General features: G+C 39.6%; 2 protein-coding genes across 3 annotated transcripts; both read left to right on the forward strand.

Annotated features, from left to right (window-relative positions):
* Positions 1-11,465: 11,465 nt before the first annotated feature.
* BDBG_03602 (uncharacterized protein) lies at positions 11,466-16,297 on the forward strand (the record flags this gene model as incomplete). The annotated part of the gene is made up of 2 exons (XM_031721325.1): positions 11,466-15,624; positions 15,665-16,297. The coding sequence occupies exons 1-2, from the start codon at positions 12,508-12,510 to the stop codon at positions 16,295-16,297; spliced, it is 3,750 nt and encodes a 1,249-aa protein (XP_031577840.1). The 5' UTR covers positions 11,466-12,507.
* A 1,399-nt stretch (positions 16,298-17,696) lies between these two features.
* Positions 17,697-20,641, forward strand: BDBG_03603. 2 transcript variants are annotated; one of them, XM_031721326.1, is made up of 4 exons: positions 17,697-18,561; positions 18,687-18,716; positions 18,798-19,854; positions 20,004-20,641. In XM_031721326.1, the coding sequence occupies exons 3-4, from the start codon at positions 18,886-18,888 to the stop codon at positions 20,403-20,405; spliced, it is 1,371 nt and encodes a 456-aa protein (XP_031577841.1). In that variant the 5' UTR covers positions 17,697-18,561; positions 18,687-18,716; positions 18,798-18,885; the 3' UTR covers positions 20,406-20,641. The 2 variants fall into 2 exon arrangements, with proteins under 2 accessions (XP_031577841.1, XP_002626439.2); XM_002626393.2 differs by having other exon boundaries at positions 18,865-19,854.
* The last annotated feature ends 15 nt before the right edge of the window (positions 20,642-20,656 follow it).

Here is a 20,656-nt window from a genome sequence, read left to right on the forward strand (position 1 = left end):
CATAATTTCTTTGATGAATAGTCACATTCTTTGAACTGACTAATATTTTCAGTATATTTCAGAAGTATATTAACTGAGTACTCTGAGATTTTCTTAATGAGTTTATATCTGCTTATCTAGATAACATTCTCATCTTCACTGATAAATTCAGAAAAGAATATCAAGAGTATATATAAAAGATATTATAATAGCTACAAGAAGCAGAACTACTGATAGATATTAATAAGTATGATTTTAAAGTTAAGAGTATCAAGTATCTGAGTTTTATTATAGAAGTGAATAAGAGAATTTAAATAAATTCTGAGAAAGTCTTCACTATTCTTGAATGAGAAGCTTCACATACTGTGAAAGATATATAAAGCTTCATCAGATTTACTAACTTCTATCAGTGATTTATATAAAACTTCTCAGATATTATAAGATCACTTACAGATCTTACTAAGAAAGACTCAGTATTTTAATAATCAGTGAATACTGAAGCTGTATTTACATAGATGAAGAAGATGTTCATTAATATCTCTCTACTGATAATATTTAATTCTGATTATAAGATAGTTATTGAAGCTGATTTCTCTGACTATATAATAGAAGAAGTGATATTATAATATAATAATGAAGATATTCTATAATCATGTATCTTCATGTCTAAGAAACTAAGTCTTGTTAAATACAATTATGAGATCTATGATAAGAAACTTCTTATAATTATATACTGTTTAAAAGAATAAGACTCTGAACTCTGAAGTAGACTGGCCGGTGAAACCATGAATTTCACATTTGGTCCCATTTGGTCTGATCTCATACATTTCTTGGCATGAGTCCCACCAGGACCAAGCCTCAAAAAAATCTGAAAATGGACCATTTCTGAGAGAAATGGTGTGAAAAATGACCAGATTTAATTCAAGAACAGTGAAATGAGAGTAATTTTTCAGAATAAACTGTGAAAGATGATCATTCTTTCAAAATCAGAATGAGACTGAGACTGAAGATCAAAATCAGTTCCATTCAGTTCATTCAGTGATTGCTTATATAATCAGAATTTGATAATGATTATTGATAACACTCATGAAACAACTAAATACATTCTTGTGCAAGTTTATTCTTCACTTTCTCATGAAAACTACACTTCTCTGATATACTGTGATCAGAGGTATTAAACTGTCTGATAATTTCATGTTTTATAATCATGAGTTTCTTGATTGTTTCTCCTTGTAATTGTCTCTAATGATAGTGATAAATATCTCAACTTGAGTTGAACTTTCACTTCATTCTCACCCCTGTCAATGAAATTGTCAGAATATCACATGCCATCAGTACAACAGTTGAATATGTACTCTCAACAATTTTTCATAACTCTAGAATTGATTTGGCATGTAAATTCATCAGATCATCTTGAAGATAGCAGTCAAATTCAGTTTTATAAGCATGTAGTTTTGCCTGATTTTCAGTTGTAATCAATGTATGTAAGTTCTGTTTCAAAGTTAGTATTATAGTTCTATATAATATGAAGTATTATCAAAGATCATTACTTACTAGGGAATTGTATTTCACTGTCTCTACATTTTAAACATCTGCTTGTTCAAATCTCTGATAGTTGGCATTGTAGTAGTCTCAGGCTAATTTAATATATGAGTCTTGTTTCTTCTCTGTTCAATCTTGAGAAGTGTAGATATTAACTTGATAGAAGAGATCTAGTAGAGCTGCTATAGCATAGTACTCTGCAAAAGATTGTTCTGTTTTGCTGTAGTAATATACCAGTTTATTTCTTACAGTAACAATAGCCTGTGCTATAGCATTATTCTAGACTGAATTTCTTTTTGAGTGATTCAACTGCTTCTCAAGATGAGTAAATAAACTGTTATACACTCACCAGACTGACTGCAGCATTGGTGTACAAGTGATTGAGACTGTCTTTATTGTCTTATAAAACTGAAACAGTAAATCAATCACATATTTCAACTGAGTTCACTTCATATCTGAAAGTTTCAATATCTGAATCTTTTCCCAATCAGAGTGTTGCACTCAATGATCAATCACCTGACATAATTGAAGAGTCTGAACAGCTATCTCATATATTGAACTTCACTGTATTCTAACATTCTGTATCATATTCAGTGATGTGACTGATTTATTTATTTATTGAATATCATGAAATTATTGTTATTGTTTAGAAGAGATACAAATTACATTAGCAATGTTTCAAATCTATGATATTTAAATTATTAGTCAATCTATTCAAAATTAACAGTAGCATTATCAAAAAGCATTATCAAAAAGCAATATTAAAAAGTGTTATTAAAAAACATTATCTTTTGCAAAGTGAATGCAAAAGTTACTTGAGTAATCACTTTCATCTTATTCTCATTTCAAGAATCAGTCATCTCATTATTCTTCATCTCAATGTTAAGATTCTTTATCAGTGTTTACATCACAAGTTAAACCACAGGAGCAATGCAGAAAATATAACCTTGTTTATCATTTCAGAAATGCAAAGCCAATTTTTGCTTCAAACTCTTCATCATAGTATAGTTATTCACAGCATTGTCAGTTGTAATTGTAAGAAGACTGAGACTAATATTTCAATAGTCATTTTTAATCATAGTTATTAATATCTCTGCTATATAATCCTCAGTATGACTACTGATCAATGATTTAAATTCAATTAATGTCTCTTAATAAGTCCAGTTCTCATCAATGTAATAACATATAACTCTCATAAATGCAAGATTGTTTGTACTAGTTCATGTATTCACTGTAAGAGATACTCTTCAATAATTCTTCAACTCTGATCCTAGATATTGTATATTGACTTTGTAGTGTATCTCAAGGTTGAACTGAAGACAGAATCAATGTGAAATATGAAGATTTGAATTAAGTATTTGAAGAAGTATTCAGAATTCAGGATTTTCAATTGATTAAAGAGAAAGATTCAAAGATATACACATGCAAAGTAATTGTTCATGAAAGTTATTAGATGAGAGTTATGAAATCAGAGTACTGATACAGGGTCATTTTCACATAATTTTCTTCAAATTAGAAAGTTAGTATTATCAAAAATCATTATCTGATAGAGTAACTTACCAGCTCAGTAGTAATTTTCTGATTATTTTTCTTTTATTATCTGCATTCTGATAACTTCAGATGTCAGAAAATTTCTTCAGAGTTATAATCAGTTCATGATGAATGTTTCTGAATAAAGTTACAGTGATTATAGCAAAGAGATGACTCTTCAGTAATCTGCAATACAATCTGTTGATAATTATTTCATAGTTCATCTCAATGTTTATGTTAAGTTTTTCATAAATTTCATGACCTGAAATCAGATATGAAGAATGAAGTAATCATTCATTATGATTGAAAGAGAGTATTCTGTGTTAAATTGTAAACAATGTAGACTTTGTGATTCACAGTGATTTCTTAAAGAGTTTGTGAATCTTCAATAGAAGTAAAAGAAGTGAAAGAAGTGAATTCAGAAGACATGATAATAATTTGAGAAAGATAACAATTTATTTTCAATAACTGATCACTGATGTGTGTAAGAAGAATTAATATAAGAGAAAATAATCTTGTTTCTTAGCTTAGTTATAATTTTAGTACTAACTCAGATTGAATATCATTAATGTATAAAAGTAAATAAACAATCTTGATTAATCTCTGTCATATTTCTTGAAATATATTAATATTATGAAAGAGAGTGTTATCAAATTACATTATCAGATGATATTATTAAAAATATATTAATATTATAAATATCAATGTTGAAAAAATGTTGATACTTATACATTATAGTGATTTGTGAATCATGATAGTTAAATATATATATATATATATATCATTCCTGACTTGATTACAACTTGTACAATAATTTTTAAAAACTCAAAATCAATTTTAATTATTAATAATTAAAAACTTAAACTTATAACTAACTAATATAAAAAGAAAAAAATCTACTTCTTCTCTTTCTCATTCTTCTTATCATTCTTCATAATTTACTTCTCATTCTTCTTCTTCTTCTTCTTCTTCTTCTTCTTCTCCTTCTCATCTGAGGTGATAATCATCTCAAAATCTCTCTTCACTACCTTCTCAGAGAAGGGTTCTCACTGCTCTCTATCAGCCAGGTCAACCTGCATCTCAAAATCCCACATTTTCTGGTCTGCTGTCTCGGGTTCCATCTCAGTGATAAGCAGATTGACATGCTCAGAGAGCAGGGCTGTCTCCTCAATGTTCTGAATCATAGAGTGTATTCAAGACCTGAACAAGGCCTCAATTCCCTTCTTCTCTGTCAGCTCCTGCTAATCAATTAGAGAACAGAAGCATTATCAAAAATTGTTATCTCTCAATAAAAAACTTATCAGTTTTGACTTCTTTGTCTCTCACTTTAATATCTTCTCAATCTTCTTCTGCTACTGCTTATTTGCAGTAACACTCTTCTTCTCTCTCTCTCTCTTCATCTTAGTCTCAAATCATTCTCAGAACTTCTTCTGATCTTATCACTACTGTATGAGACTCTTCACTGTCTTCTTTTTCAATCTCTCACAGACAATGTCATTCACATTATTTCTATACTTAGTTCAGTCTAAATCTATCAGAAGTATTACTTAAAATTGTTATTATTCTACTCTCTTATAAAGCCTCTTCAAGACATTATAATATGTCTTGTGATCTGTCTCTCTGCACTTGAATGCCTCTTTCTTCTCTCTCTTCAATCTGTGACAGTGCTCACATGCCTTGATGGTTCACAGAACTGCAGAATATTTAAAGAAGAATGACATAATTGATTTTAATAAGTGTTAAGAGAGGAGTGAAGGCAGGCAATGATATGATGATGATAATGATGATAATGATAATGATGGTAATGATGATGATGATGATGATAATGATAATGATGATGATGATAATGATGAAAGAGAGAGTGCATCAGAATATATTATTAACTTATTAAACATAAAGAGACAAAGAAACTATTAACAGCTTTCAGAGATGTACAGAAACAGCTACAGTATTGCATAGCAACATTATCTTCATTCAATGCATGCACTATTGATATTCTTTGTATACATTTATCATATAATCTATATCAGAGATACATGCAGAAAACAGATCTTTGTTGCTAGAAAGAATGATTACAGTGATTCTCTGTTTTCATATTATAAAGATAAGTTATTCTTATTTCTTTCTTCTCTCTTTTCTCTTCTTCTTCAACTCATCACTAAGTTCAAGCTGGTATGAAAACTATTAAAACACTCATAGAAATCCTCAAATTGAAGAGTATAAACTAATCAAATTTTAAATGCAGATGAACTAAATTAATTCAATAATACTAATTATTCATTTCTTTCTTAATAAAATAACAGTCATGTCTTCCCTCCCCCTTCTCAAACAAAACATGACTTGTGAAAAGTGAGTACTATACCAGGCCATAATGATCAACACAGTCTCAGCACACAGGGCTGTATACACACAGCACATGCTGAACTGAGAGACTGCATGAGTTGTAAATCAACAGCAGCATCTCAGAAAGAGCTGTGCAGTGTGAAAAAGCTGCAACTCTCAGTTACATGCATAGAGAGTGAATCACTGCAGTAAGTGCATGTGCATTGCATGAAAGTAACACTTTTTAATAACACTCAGTCTCTGATATCATGAAAATAGAGTCTCTCTGTGAGATCTGTTTTTACCAGAAGTCAGAGAATCTTATATTTCTCAAGATCATCTTCACATACCTTGTCTGTGAAATTGATGAGAGAAATTATCAATTTCAGCATTCTGCTCTTGATACTATTCAAGTGACAGCAGAGTTCACCCTGATCACACTTTTTAAGTGTATGTTTTCTAATTATTCACATTTATACAGATATATACTGATTATTTATTAGATAATGTTAAGACAATGACTCATCACAGCTGTGTTACTCTCACTGTGAGAGATACATAGTTAATAATGAATATTGCAAAGACTCTGAGAAGTGAGTATTTTAGAGATGCTGCAGCCCTGCAATCTTGATTTTTTTTATTTTTATTTTTTATTTTTTTCTTTTTCTTTTCTTTTTTTTTTTTTTTTAATATGATTTTTTCTTATATTTGTTTTGTTTTTTGTTTTTTGTTTTTTTTTGTATTTTATGTTTTTTTCATAATTAAAATTATATAAATTATGATCTGTGTTCAGAAAAGTAATGATATTTAATAACACTCTCTGTTGAATTTTCAATAAATGAGCACTATGTTATGATATTATGTAAGTGAGAAGTGATTTCATGATTCTATTTAATGCCATTCTCAATAATGAAATCAGAATGAAAATGTGACTAAGAATTCAAACATATTCTTTATTCAGAACTAGATTTTTATTTGAAAAGTGAATCTGAGACCTTTAATATTTGAAATAATGTGATTTGAAATCAATGTGATGAATACAAACCATGATCAGAAGTAATGCTTTTAGACAATGTGACAACTGTAAAGTTTGATCCTGGTCTCAGACATGGTCACACGGTCAGTCTACTCTGAAGTGTCTCTGAATTTAAAATAGTCATAGATTATAAGAATCTTAAATACTTTATAACTATCTGTAAACTCACTGAATGATAGATATGATAATCTGAGTTCTTAAGCTACTTTTATTTTATAATACACTATTATTCTGATAGTCAGAACTTGATGATAGATACTCTCTCACAATGAGAGTAAGATATATTATCTGATATAATAGATACTTACTGAATAAACTGAGAGCATAAGCTCTTGAATCTGAAGATACTAGTTAATCAAGATGAAATAGTTCATGATACTATATATACTTCTTCAGTTAGAACTGTTATTAATATCTTTACTTTCTCTACACTGAATAAACTGTGATATACAGCAGCTCAGATGAATGAACTTCTTCAGACTCTTATTAAAGTAGTATATCAAGAAGCACTCTGATTTCTCTCAGAACTATGTATAAGAACTGATATCTTAGAATATTCAATTGATAATAATAATACTCTATAATTCTGTAAACAACACTGAGTCTCTCACTCTGAACTCTTATACACTTGAATAATATAAGAGATGTATGATTCATATATAATTAACTATTCAGACTGTGAATAACTGTATAGAATAATCTCTCAAGAGTTCTACTAATCTGAGATATTAAACAGTATCAGATACTTTATCTGAAACTGTAATCACTGTTCTTCTATTATCTTATAAAAGAACTGTAGAAAAGATCTATTAAAATCACTTAATATTTCTAATAGAATCTGATGAGATGTAGTAATTAACTTCACTGTTAATCTATTTAAGAGTAAGAATTATAAAAACATTCTGATCATTGTGAATTGACTGAGCAAAGATATAATATTAGAATCTTGTAATAAGATAAATACTGAACAAGTCACTGAAGCTTTTCTACAGAGTCTGTTCTATCAGATATATGAGTTACTGAGATCTATAGTATTAAATCAGAGCTGTTAATTCATAAGCACTCTCTGAACAAGAATCTGTCAAGTTCTTAAGATTATATATCATCTATCAACTGCCTATCACTCTAAGACTGATGATACATCAGAATAAACAATTCAGACTGTGAAGAATTATCTCTATAAGTTCTGTAATTACTTATAAGATGATTGATATAATCTTCTTCTATACACAGAGATCACTATCAACAGTTGAGATACTGTTTTAATAGATATAAGCTCATTTTTTCTTACATACAGATATCATATAAAAGTGTTAAATCTTCTAGAGACTATACAGTTCATATCAGATCTCTGCAGTCTAATTCAGATTGCTGATAATATAGTAATAAAGCTCTGAGATATCTGTAATTAAGCAGAGATCTTCATAACAACTGTGAAATAAGATTAAGAGAATTAAATTAATGTTTATCAAGATCTCACTAAATAATATAAGATAGAAGATCTGATATAATTGAATCTTAAGAATATATGAATCACATGTTCATCTCATATACTAGATTACTGTTATATCAAGTATAAAGTAATAGAAGTTCTAGATAGTTATAACTACTATCTTAATACATTATCAGAGATTTATAATGTATTTTATATAAGCTTGCTTCATTGTGCTGTCACTAATCTATTCTCTTCTCAACTGACTTCTGACTGACAGTCATCAGACATCATAGAAGAAGATAATGAGCTTGAGTAAGAGATTGAGAATATTCTTGATAAGAGATCTCATGACTGCAGCTGATAATATCTTATGAAATGAGTTGACTATAATTAACTGATCTGAACTTCAAGTTTCATATTATCTGAAACAATGACTCTTGACTGATGAGAACTGCTTCTGAAAGAGAGGACTAATATGACAGACTGCATCTGATCAATTATATAGACTATTTTATTACATCTCACAGATTTCAATCACTTCATTCTTAAACACATATGCTCTGATTCTCAGTCATTCTCAATCACTGATTCTCAGTCACTATAAACATGTATATATTCTTCTACTTCAAAGCTTCACTGTGTACATTACTACATACATGTATAAATATTCATTTCAATCACTGATTCTCACACTTTCTCTTTCTTTTCTTCTCTAACATTTTTATCTTTGTTATATAAGACCTATCAATATTATATCAATCTATTCAGTGTAGACCTCTTACATACAGACTCTCTTTAATATATCAGAGATTATAATACACTTAATAAATAAATTATAGTTCTTCTTATATAAGCTGTATAATAAAGTGACTTTAATATCATAGCTATAAGTAAGTACTGATTCTATATTTATTATTCTTTTTAACTGAGACTTGAATTTCTTCTTATACAGTATTATAGCTCTCTTAGACTTTATCTTATACAGCTGTATAATAATCTCACTGTCTTTCTTAACTATTTATTCTATCAGCAGCTGTAGTCTATGTTCAGATATTCATACATTGACAGACTGCTGATATAACTTCTGAGAGACGGATATAGATAAGTTAATAAACAGCTGAGTCTTCAGAGCTTTCTAAGCTTACTCTGCACTATTATTAGCTGTAATTTCATAATTTCTGAGCTGTTTCTCTTTCAGTTCTCTACTTATATTTGATTATTTTAACTGCTTCAATTGTATTTCAGATGATTTAATGATTAATTAAAGTAAATTATGATATATTTCAATTACTGACTATATATATTATAGTTCTAAGATCTTTATATGAGCTATTTAATATTTAATTACATCTTACTTGAAGCTTCTACATTAACTCTACAACACTGTTACAGTGTTATTCATCTTTTTCTTATATAGTTATTCTCTATTAATAGTTGTGAATTATATAGAATTCATCTATACAAGTCACATGCAGCTGTTCATATTCATGGATATCTCATTATATTCAACCTGAGGGATTAAACAGCACGTTTTTCAAGCTGAATAAGTGAGTGCAAGCGAGCGATTGAGGCTTGTTATTATTATTAACTTATTTTAAGTTACTGCTTGAAAATTCGGCGCCAAAGCTAACTAGCGTTCAACTAGTTTGACATGTCTTGAACCTTCTTCAGGCTTTCATCTTTCGGACTTGTTTGGAGACGACTCGACTGGCGAGCGCCACGATTTGCCCTCGACCGTTAACTAGTTACTGATCAGTGATGTGCATACAAAGCTCGATCGGTTGACAGAGAGGCTTTTAGAGACCTTCTTTCTTTTCTTTTCTTTTCTTTTCTTTTCTTTTTTTAGTTTTGTTTTTTCCTTCCTTGACCATTGTACTGAGCTACATCGCTAGCTAGTTAGCTATTATATGTATGCGATTCTCGAGGATGTCTAGACTCCATTGACCATTGACCATTGTCCATAGAAACGGATATAAACAAACATTATTCCCTATTCCCTATTCCCTATTCCCCTTTACGGGGTGCTAGATACATATGAATAATGACCATCTCATCTTGCACGGCACTGGTGAAGACTTGGGAAAGACAAGGGAGGGGGGGAAACATGTCAGGGAGGCCTAGCTAGCAGTAGTAATAATAATAGTAATAAGTAGCAAGCCGCCCCCATAATGAATAATAAGAATGTTGAATGACCTTATCAGGAATGAAGCCGAATGACAGGCACACGGAGGAGAAGGAGGTCAGGCTAGACGAAGAATAATAAATAATAGTTGCTAATAACTTGACTAGAAGTATGGGGTAATGAATGGAGTAATATTAAAGAAAACAACAGATTGGATGCTAGTATGGAATAAATGGGGCGGGGCAGTTCCCGTAGGTTCCTGGCTTTTGGTTTTGCTAGTCAGGGGCAGCGTACAGAGGCCTCAGAAGGGATGGGATGGATGAATGTCGCCTGTTGCATGGCAAGGGGGCCCTGCAAGGATAGGATAGAGAACAGTGACTCTGTACGCAGCGTATACGGGGTACAATATACAGAGTACATCTACAGATCAAGGAGGAGGTTGAAGGGGTAGTTAACTAATAATAATAATAAGATGGTTTTGTCCGCTCCACTTGGTTAGAATGTAGAAGACCTCCCTGAGGCTCCCTCCATGTTGATTGAAATCCCCCCCTTTTTTCGAACTAACTCAGCGGGATCACTTATAAGTTATTAAGTTAACTTAAGTTACTAGGCGAAAGCGAGCCACCGACAAGTTATGTACATGTACGGAGTACATGCATGTACAGTACAACAACAGCAACAATCCATCCGCACTGGAACTGGAAGCTTGAAAGATCGATTTATTTTTGTGCAGAAGCCATCTGGGGCAGCCCAGGCTTGAAGGCTTGATGATTTGCCTGCCCCCTCCCTCCCCCTCCTTTGATCTGCTATTCATGTATGTCATGGATGCCGAGATTGGAAGCTGGAACTAGCAGCAAGCACGCACAGCATGGGGCCCAGGCGACGCTAGCTGGCTTGGTAGGGAGTAGTTACGGAGTATAGAGTACGGAGTAGTTATTTCACCATTTCACCATTTATTACCTGTCTAACGCCGTGCAGATTAGTTAGTTAGTTTGAGTTGTCATGAGCATGGCGTTGGGTATTGCAGTGCTATTTACCCGTCAGGCGGCAGTATGGAGAGGAGAGGAGAGGAGGAGAGGAGGGGAGGGGAGATTGGATAAATCCCGGCCCCTGTTTGGTTACTGTGTACTCCGTAGTTACGATTCGTTATTTTCCTGTTGAGGGTTTATTTTTATTTTTTATTTTTTTTATTCTTACGCAGTGTAACTAGTTTTTAAATTTTAACTCTCCCTTTTTTTCTTTTTGTCCTCTTTTTTGGGTTCTCGGGTGGAGTTATTATTAGGGATTCAACATTTATCCTTTTTTTCCCTTAGAACCTCGCAATGTCCCCCACAGCTGCTGCAGGCCATGCAGATTAATTAGTTACTGTTACTCTGTCTCTGTCCTGCTGAGATAACTTAATAATAAGTTACAACTGCATACCATACCATAGTTAGTTACCCTAGTCGTAGTAGTAGTAGTCGTAGTAGTAGTAGTAACTAGTAGTACGCAGTAACTATCGTCCACTGCCTCGGTCGTAGTGGCCATCTGTCATCATCCCCTCCTCTCCTGTTCTTTTGTATGTTCATGTACTCCGTACAGCGTACTCCGTATATGTACATTGTACTTGTACATATACATACATCCTACCCAGCGTAGCCAGCCTAATGTCGTTCTTCTTGTCCTTCACCATCATCCTGTGCTATCCTCATCCTCACTACTCCGTATTATTATTATTGATGGACGGTTACTCGCTGTGCCACCCCAACCCACACATCTTCCCGCAGCTAGGCTCCCCCTCCCTCCCTCCCTCCCCACGTTGCCGCCAGTTGATGGTTATATTTTTTCTTGCATGACCTCGCCCTGCTATCTGGTTCGCCCGAATCGTCTCGCGTGGATCCCCTTGGGTCCCTGTCCTGTGGTACATTGTACTTGTACTTGAAGTACGTAGTAGTAGTAGTACTCTGTAGTAGTCGTAGTGTGGGAAAACAGTCCAACTTCCGAACGCCAAAACGCATCGTATGGGGTAACTACGGACGGGAACCCAGTTAAAATAATAATAATAATAACTACGATCTTTTCGCCGGTCGGAGACTTTTCTTTTTATTTTTTACCTTCTTTATTATTTTTACGACGCCTGTCAAGTGCGTTCTTTTTGTTGTACGCTTTTATCGTCGTTCCTTTCTGCCTCTACTGGGCCTGCCCCATAATTGGAATGGTCAATGGTCGAGATATGACGGTCTCCTCCATTCTTAACTAGCGGTCAGAATCAGAGACGATCGATTTAATCATATTTTTTTTTCCCTTTTTATTAAAAAAATATATATAAAAAAAAACTAAAAAAAAAGAGAGAGGAAAAGGGAAAAGAAAAAAGGAAAGAAGAAGACTTTGCTACGTCCGTCTCGTCTGCAAGCGCGCCTCTCCCTCTTGACTCTATCCATTCATTACCTTTTTTCCTGAACGACAGCAGACGGGGGCCGCCTGTCTCGGCATCAACCACTTAACTGGAAAAAGAAAAGAATCCCTGGCCGCAACCAAGACGAGGGGAGGGGGAGGAGGAGTATGGCCCAACACCAACCGCCAGTGCCTCATCGCTTATCCAGTCTCTCACCTTCGCCAACCGACAAACTACTCCCTCGCCAATCCAACATACCTCCTCTTACCGACCTTGATAGGCTCAGCGCCCAGCATCCACCAGATCGCCATCGATATACCGCAAACAACAACATTATTGTTGATCATGACTTTCTGACCAAGTTCAGCAAGACAGTGCGGACAGCAAGACAGGTTGAAATACCACCGTCTCCCTCACTGACCAACAGCGGTGGAAGAACGGGAGAAGCAATTAATGGAAATCTGAATATTGGAACCGCAGGGACAGGTGTCATCCCGCAGAGACAATTGCGCCCAAGGGCGTCGTCGCCCCTCTTGGGCGTCCGTTATCAAACCCGTCCTCACGAGCCGCTTCCGTCCTTTCATGCAAAGGCTCACCCCACCCTGCGCCAGACCGACTCATCTTCGACTACCCTTTCATCTCATGATCCTTTGAAACCGCCTTCGGTTGTTCCACAGCAGGCGCAGGCACCGGCGCATATCCAAACGCAGACCCAGGCGCCCAACAACGCTCAAAAACAAACACCGGCATCGGTTCCCTCCAGGGATCTGGCTTTTCGAAGCAACGCCTATTCTTCCAATTCGTCGACCGAGCCCAATTCGACAAACAACGGGGACCCCTCGCAGCGATACCCGCAAGATCAGAAGGAGAAGTCGGCGTCTTCATCGCCATCGTCATCGTCATCGTCAAAACCCAAACATCGCCCCCTGATGATTGACCTGTCGAAGCTCTTTCCCAAACCCAGCGATCCTTCTGTCCAGCGTGACGTGCCGCTATTATCCCCCCACCGGATGACAATGTCGCCATCACCCGTTTCCCTACTGTCAGATGCCTCGTCGTTCGGTGCACAGCAGCGGAGACTTGGCAGCATATATCAGACAGTGAATAAATTGACCAAGCCACCTAGTAGTAAGGAACTTTCTGCTCTTCGCATGCAGTACGAACAGCAGCAGCTGCAGCAACAGCAACAGGGACGGCAACCTTCCGAGCCGTCGCCGGCTTTCCCGCCGAGTAATTATTCTCCTAGTCTTTATGACGGACAACAACAACAGCAACAACAACAGCAACAACAACAGCAACAACAACAGCAACAACAACAGCAACAACAACAGCAACAACAACAGCAACAACAACAGCAACAACAACAGCAACAACAACAGCAACAACAACAGCAACAACAACAGCAACAACAACAGCAACAACAACAGCAACAACAACAGCAACAACAACAGCAACAACAACAGCAACAACAACAGCAACAACAACAGCAACAACAACAGCAACAACAACAACAGCATCATTCTCAATCGTCACAGCTCCCAACCCCACAACTCTCCCGTATCTCTTACCAGCAGCAGCCGGTGAAAAAGGAGAAAGAACGCTTCTTCCAGTGGGGTAGACGAGAGAGAAAACGGCGTGAGGAAGAGCAGCAGAGGCAGAAGCAACAGGAAGAGGAGCAGCCTCACCAACGCCTGAAACAAGAGCAAAAGGACCGAGAACGGAAGCAACGGGAGAAGCTTGAACGGGAACAGCAGCAAAGGAAGCAGGAACAGATGCAACAGGAAAAGGAGGAGCATTTCCAGCGCCAGAATCGTGAGAAACAAAGGAGAGAGGAACATAAGAAGAGAAAGGAGGAACCAGACCAGTATCAACGACGCAGGAAGCAAGAACCAAAACAACAGGAGGAGGAGCAACAGCAGGAACTGCAGCAACGGCAACTAAAGCAACAGCGGCAAGAGGAGTTACAGTCGCAACATTACCAATTCCCATTCCACGAGAAGCGCACGAGGCAACAAAGGAAACCATCTATCGACTGGTTTGATGGACCGGCTGGACACTTTAGTGATGATAATGAGGGTGGTGGCTACGATGATAATGCCGAAGCCGACGAGCCCACCCAATATGGTATCCAAAACCCGCAATCTGTACCCCAGTCAACGTATCGGGAGTCTGCCTATTCCCGTGGCAGCGGTAATCGGGTTAGCGTGCATTCAAATGCCATGAGCGGAACGTCAAGAGCCTCAAGCCGAACGCTAATACTCTCTCCCGTTCCCACCCCCGAACTCCATAGCAACACTAGCCCCTTATTCAACCCTGCAACCACCAGATTCCATACCCTTTTCCATGACTGGGATCTTAACAGCCCCACTCCACCTAGTGTGGGATCACCGGCTATCGCCTTTGGGGGTTTGTCCAGGAAAAGTAGCAAGATCACTTTAAATAAATCAGACCTTAACGAGTCTAGTGTGTTGTGTCTTTCGTCTTCAGAAGATGAGGCTGACGAGGATGAAATGGAGGTATATAATAAGCCTGTCCAGCAACGTGCTATTCGTGATAGCATCGCCACATTCGATGAAGGGGTGGCCGAAATTTTCATAGCGAAAGCCGTTTCCGCCTCTCGCGGTTCTTCTGTGCCTAGAGTCCGAAACACGAGCCTTCCCCCTCCGCGAATTTCGCGCGGCCACTCAACCTCCTCCAACGTTAGAACCCCAAGCTACCGCCCTTCGAATGGCATCCCCACCATCTCGGAGCCAGACAGCCCCCCCAAGTTCCGCCCCTCCACATCCCCCTCCCCTGTGCCCTCGACTACAGCTAACCCCAACCTTTTACCCTTCGATTTCCAACTGCCCGTCCCCAGCACCCAGAATAGTATCAAAGCCATGAACCGGCGCAGCCGTGTCATTGCCGTGACTAGACAGGAAGAAGAGCTTCTCGAAGTCATAAGACAGCACGGCGGGAACATGCCGCCCAACTTCCCGCTCATTGACCTCCCCAACCCCGGAACCTCTTTCTTCAACCCAATGCCAACCACATTCTCGACGACTGCAACCACTAGCACATTCCGAAAGTCCCCAACTCCTTCCACCGACCGTCCTCCCTCTAGTCAATACGGGGGTGGGAGTATTGGCGACACATCCTTCCTAGCACTGAGCCCCGGCCTCCCACCAACCAGCGGCAAAGTCGCGGGCAGTACCTCCGCCGCCGGAAGCGACAGCTCCCGCTCCCACCATGCCCTGTCAGTCTCAGACAGCGGTGGCGACCATCACTCCAACCCCTCACCGCGTGTCAGCCTTGTGCACTCAGACACGTTTCCCTCACCTTCAGCAAGCTGGACTTCGCCGCGCACACCACAGTATAAACCCCCCGCAATCACCACATCAACAACAACAGCAACAGCCACAGAAGCACTATCAACTGCATAGTCAACAGCCACAGCCTCGAGAACTTACCAGTCCAAGCGGCGGTAACCGCAACGGCAGTAGCGGAAGCCCGCTCCACCAGCACCACGTAATGCTGATGCATCCACAACCTCTATCCTCCTACCCACCTATAGGACTACCATTTCCCCTATCCACATCATCGCCGCCATCGCCGCCATCACGGCTCTCCTCATCCCCCTCACCCGATTCGCCGTTATTATCCCCTCCTTCACCTCTACCGTCCGTCACCGCTGCCACTCCAACGACTGCGCCCAAGACCGCCGCTCTGGACGCAGACGTGGTGCTCCCGATAGAGGAGACGAAGCGACACTCGCGCACGAGGACGGATAGTAGTAGCGCGATGGTGTTTGGAGACGGGGATGGGGATGGGGATGGGGAGGAGGGTGTCAGGGACGCCGTCAGCACCAGCACCAGCACCAGCGCCAAAGCCGCGGCCGTCGCGGTGGATGACACGGAATTACCCATCTGGGCGCTTGGGTGGAGTTCGGAGACGCCTGGGTTGGCGGTTGTGCATTGATAAATATATACGTGTGTATATATGCATATATATATATTTTCTCTCTGCGGATTTATTGATTTTTTTTTTCTCTCTTCACCCCGAACGAACCCCTTACCATTTATATATTTTGGAGGGCCATATATTATTATTTTGTTGTGTCGTTGGATGGGTTTCATTCGCATTTTGACTGCATGATCTATATCCGGATTTATTTTTCCTATCGACTTTTCTTTTCGAATCATTCGAGGCCTATATTCCGTTGCAGAAAGGAAGCCGTTAACGAATGGATCTGTTCAGTTTCCGTCAGTTTTGTTTATCCCGCCCTTTATCACTCCTGCCCTTTATCCTGCGTCCATATTTTCTGTTTCTCTCTACAACCCCATTCGTATTTTCCATTTCTTTTAGTTTCTATGATATTCCCCCCCTTTTGTTTTTATCTTTCTTTTCCTTTGTCTATCCAACATACACAACCCGTCTACATATACACATATTCACTCGATACGACCCATCATGTTTTTCCTTTTACTACATTTCACTCCCATACAGCACGATGTAATAACAGAATAGGGGAGCGGGGCCTTTCCTTTTCCTTTTCCTTTTCCTTTTTTCTTCTTCTTCTTCTACTACTTTTTTTTACAGGTGTATATCCCATCTCTATCTGCGGGCCGGAAAAGAAAAGAGGAGGGGGAATATATATATACATAAGGATAGATCTATGTAATCATACTATTTATTTTTCCTTATTTTTTTATTTTTTATTATCAGCATGTGGGTGGGCTGTGTATAATGTTACAGTATGTGACTTAACAGTATGTGACTTACGGTTATTTAGCTCTAGGTCAGGTACGGAGTACTCCGTAGTTGATCCATTATTTATAACTCTACCCAAGGCGTGTTTGTTAGAATAGAAGGTGGGTGGTGGCTACAGCGTAGAGGGAGGGAGGAGCCCTTGCCCGTCACACATGCAAACCCAACAAAACACAAAACACAAAAACACCACATTTACAAGAAACACATGGCCCCTGTTGCAGAAAGCGGTCAGGTCAGCCAGGTTGGTTCAGTGAAGGGGGGGGGCAGGAGTTGTTTCAAGATTGGATGATGTTGTTTGTTGTAAGTTGTTCTTGGGGCCTCCTTGGCGGGCGGAGGGGGGGAGGGGAGGGGCTTCAGGGTTGGTTAGTTAGAACTTAGGGGGGGGGGTTGGCGGGGTGCGGTGGCGCTTGTTGGGAAACGAGATAATATGATCATAATGGGCCTGCCTGCACAGGAACGCTGTAGTAATGCGGCTGGTAGCCCATGTATCTATCTAGGAGTAGGAGAGATCTCAGAGAGTGAGAGAGTAAAAATAACTGGAATGAAAGGCAGACACAGACCATCGTCGAGGTAGGGTAGGTTGAGATGGTTTGTTTCGTGGGAAAATGGAAAATGGGTTCGTGGGAGGGTTATTATTAACTTATCTAGTTTAGTTATTAGTTAGTTATTATTAGAGATATAACTATAACTTATCGAGTCTATATATCTCCGCTCTCCCGCATCGCATCGCATCGTGTGTCAGATCGTGTGACGCTTTGTTAGTTAACTGGCCCTCTTGTGACTGTCAGTACTCCGTATAGTAATCTGCTGTTTATTCTCATACCTTAAGAGCCTAGATATATAGTTATATATTATTCACCGTCTTTTGACGGCTTTTCCTTGTTGAGTTGCTGTTGTTATTTATTAACCTATCCTACAACTGCCGCTTAACTTACTTCCTTTGTTCAACAACAGCCTGGGAAACTTTACCGTGTACTTTGTATTTGGCAACTCGTTAAAGCCAGCCGCCCTTGTGCCTGAAGAAGCGCCTAACAAACAGACGGGCGGATCGCACTAAATCTTCTCCTGGGCTCGCGATCTTTGCTTTCTTGATTATTATTTGCTTTTTCCTTGTCGTCGGCGCCTGGACGATGGACAGCTAGCAGCTCAATTCCTGGTTTTTTCTTTTTTCTTTTTCTTTTTTTCTTTTTCTTTTTTTGCATCAACTGCAACAACCCTTTCTTGACTCTTTTTAACTATTCCACGTTTCAATTTTTCTTCTCGATTTTGCAACCTTTGCCTCCCTGTCAAGTCAATCAAGTCCGTGAACATACTCCCGCCGATATATCGCGAGCCTGCCACGAGAAAATAAAGATATTCCCCTCCTCGAGAACGAGGTTCGCTCATCCCAACTACGCGTCACAATGAGAAGGGACTCAAGGGCGGCCGCTGGCTGGATGGGGATTCTAGGGAGACGGATTTCCTTGGTTTTGGTACGGACGAAGATTTACCCTCCCAATGATCCTTATTATTATTTTTGGCCTGCCTGCGCCGGTGGTGTATGAGAGTGTTGTGATTTCGTGCATTGCTAACTTAAGCACTCTCTTCCGACCTGCAGTTAACGATTCAGTACACAACTTTCACATTAGTATGCAATATTTTGCCTTCTCTGCTCTTTAGCTCCTCCAGCTCTCTAACCATACCCACCCCCAAATACCTCACGGGATAGACAATCCATGCAAGATGGAATTGGCTGAACTAACCGTCACTGCGTCACGCGAGTTTGTGAAACCCAGCTCCTCCATTACTCCAGAGTAATGCCCGTCGTTGGCGGCCGGCGATACCTCTCCTCAACTGCGGTGTTCCTCAATGAGGTTATAAAACTAGCAGTCTGCCTAACCGCGGCGCTCTACGAGGTCTCCAAGACCGTGCCACCCTCCATGCCCGCGACTTCACTCTTCACCAACCTATCTGCCGCGGTTTTTACTGGCGATAGCTGGAAACTAGCTGTTCCGGCAGGGTTGTATACTCTATCAAACTCCCTGGTGTACATCGGGCTCTCCAACCTCGAAGCCGCCACCTTCCAGGTCACATACCAATTGAAGCTAGCCACAGCGGCAATCTTCGGCGCCACGTTGCTCAGGCGGAGTTTATCCTTTGGGAAATGGACAGCGCTGTTCCTACTAATCGCGGGCGTCTTTATCGTCCAGCTACCACACACGGACCCAAATGATATGCACGACCACCGCACGCGCGTCCGTTTCCCCCGCTCGCTGGAAGAATGGCAGAACCTCGGTGCCTCGATGACGCGCCGCAATGTGCATCAGCAGCCGCACAAGCGCTCCGCCACCTACGAAGGCATCGAGGAGGATCTGATGCTGGGCTTCCCGCACATGAATGGGAACATTGGCCTGCTGGCTACCATTGGCGCATGCATCGCGTCTGGCTTGGCGGGCGTGACCTTCGAAAAAGTACTGAAGGACAGCGCCACGTCTACCACGTCTGTATGGATCCGCAACGTGCAGCTGGCCGTCTATTCGATATTCCCCTCGTTGTTTATCGGCGTGGTGTTCCTGGACGGCGAGAAGGTGGCGCGCGCTGGATTCTTTGGTGGCTACAATTGGGTTGTGTGGCTGGTTATTGGCCTGCAGGCCGGGGGCGGCATTGCGACGTCGTATTGCATTTCGCGCGGAGAACATGGCTTGCGGAATTCGGCGACTGGGATTAGTATTGTGCTAAGCGCTGTTGGGGCGATGTGGGCGTTTGAGTTTAGGGCGAGTGGGAATGTGAGTGGCCGCCTCCCTCCTATATACGTATCTAATAATTCTCCCTGATCTGGGGGCGTTTAACAACTTTTCCTTTTCGCTTTTCCCACATACTATTTATTATTATACTAACCGCAAAACCCAAAACCAAACGCGAAAAAAAAATATAGTTCATCATCGGCACCATCCTCGTCCTCGCAGGCACTTACATCTACAACCAACTCCCACACCCAAGCACCCCCCGCACCCCCCCGAAAAGCAACAACCGGCCCCCACCTATCCGCATCAACAACTTTGAAAAGCTCAGCGGCCTAGGCATGGTCACCAGCACCACCAGCACCACCAGCGCCTCATCAGCAGCAGACGCAGGTAGGAATAATAATAATTCCACCACCACCACCCTCAATCATGCCAATGCCGAATACTCCCACCTCACCCCGTCCAACGACTTTTCCATAAAACTGCCCACAACTCCCGGTTTGTCTGAGTCGGCGGCACTGACGACGTCGAGACCGGGCTCGCCGAACCATACTAGGTTGAAAGGGTCGTATTTTGCGCAGAGGGGGGGTTAGAGGGGGATTATTAATTTATTATTATTATTATTATTATTATTATTTTCTTTTATTTCTTCTCTTTCCTACCTTCCTTTTCGATTCCCTGCGGTTACACTCAGAGGTAGTGAGCGGGAGGGGAGAGTAGAAGATAGAAGATGTGGTTCGGTGCGTTAAATTATATACAAGTCGGGAACTCTCAGGGTCTGGTTTCTGCGAGGGATAGGGTTGTTTTTTTTTTTTTTTTTTTTTTTTTTCCCTCTTCTTTTCCA

This window comes from Blastomyces gilchristii (assembly GCF_000003855.2).
Source record: "Blastomyces gilchristii SLH14081 genomic scaffold supercont1.5, whole genome shotgun sequence".
NCBI classification, from domain to species: Eukaryota; Fungi; Ascomycota; class Eurotiomycetes; order Onygenales; family Ajellomycetaceae; genus Blastomyces; species Blastomyces gilchristii.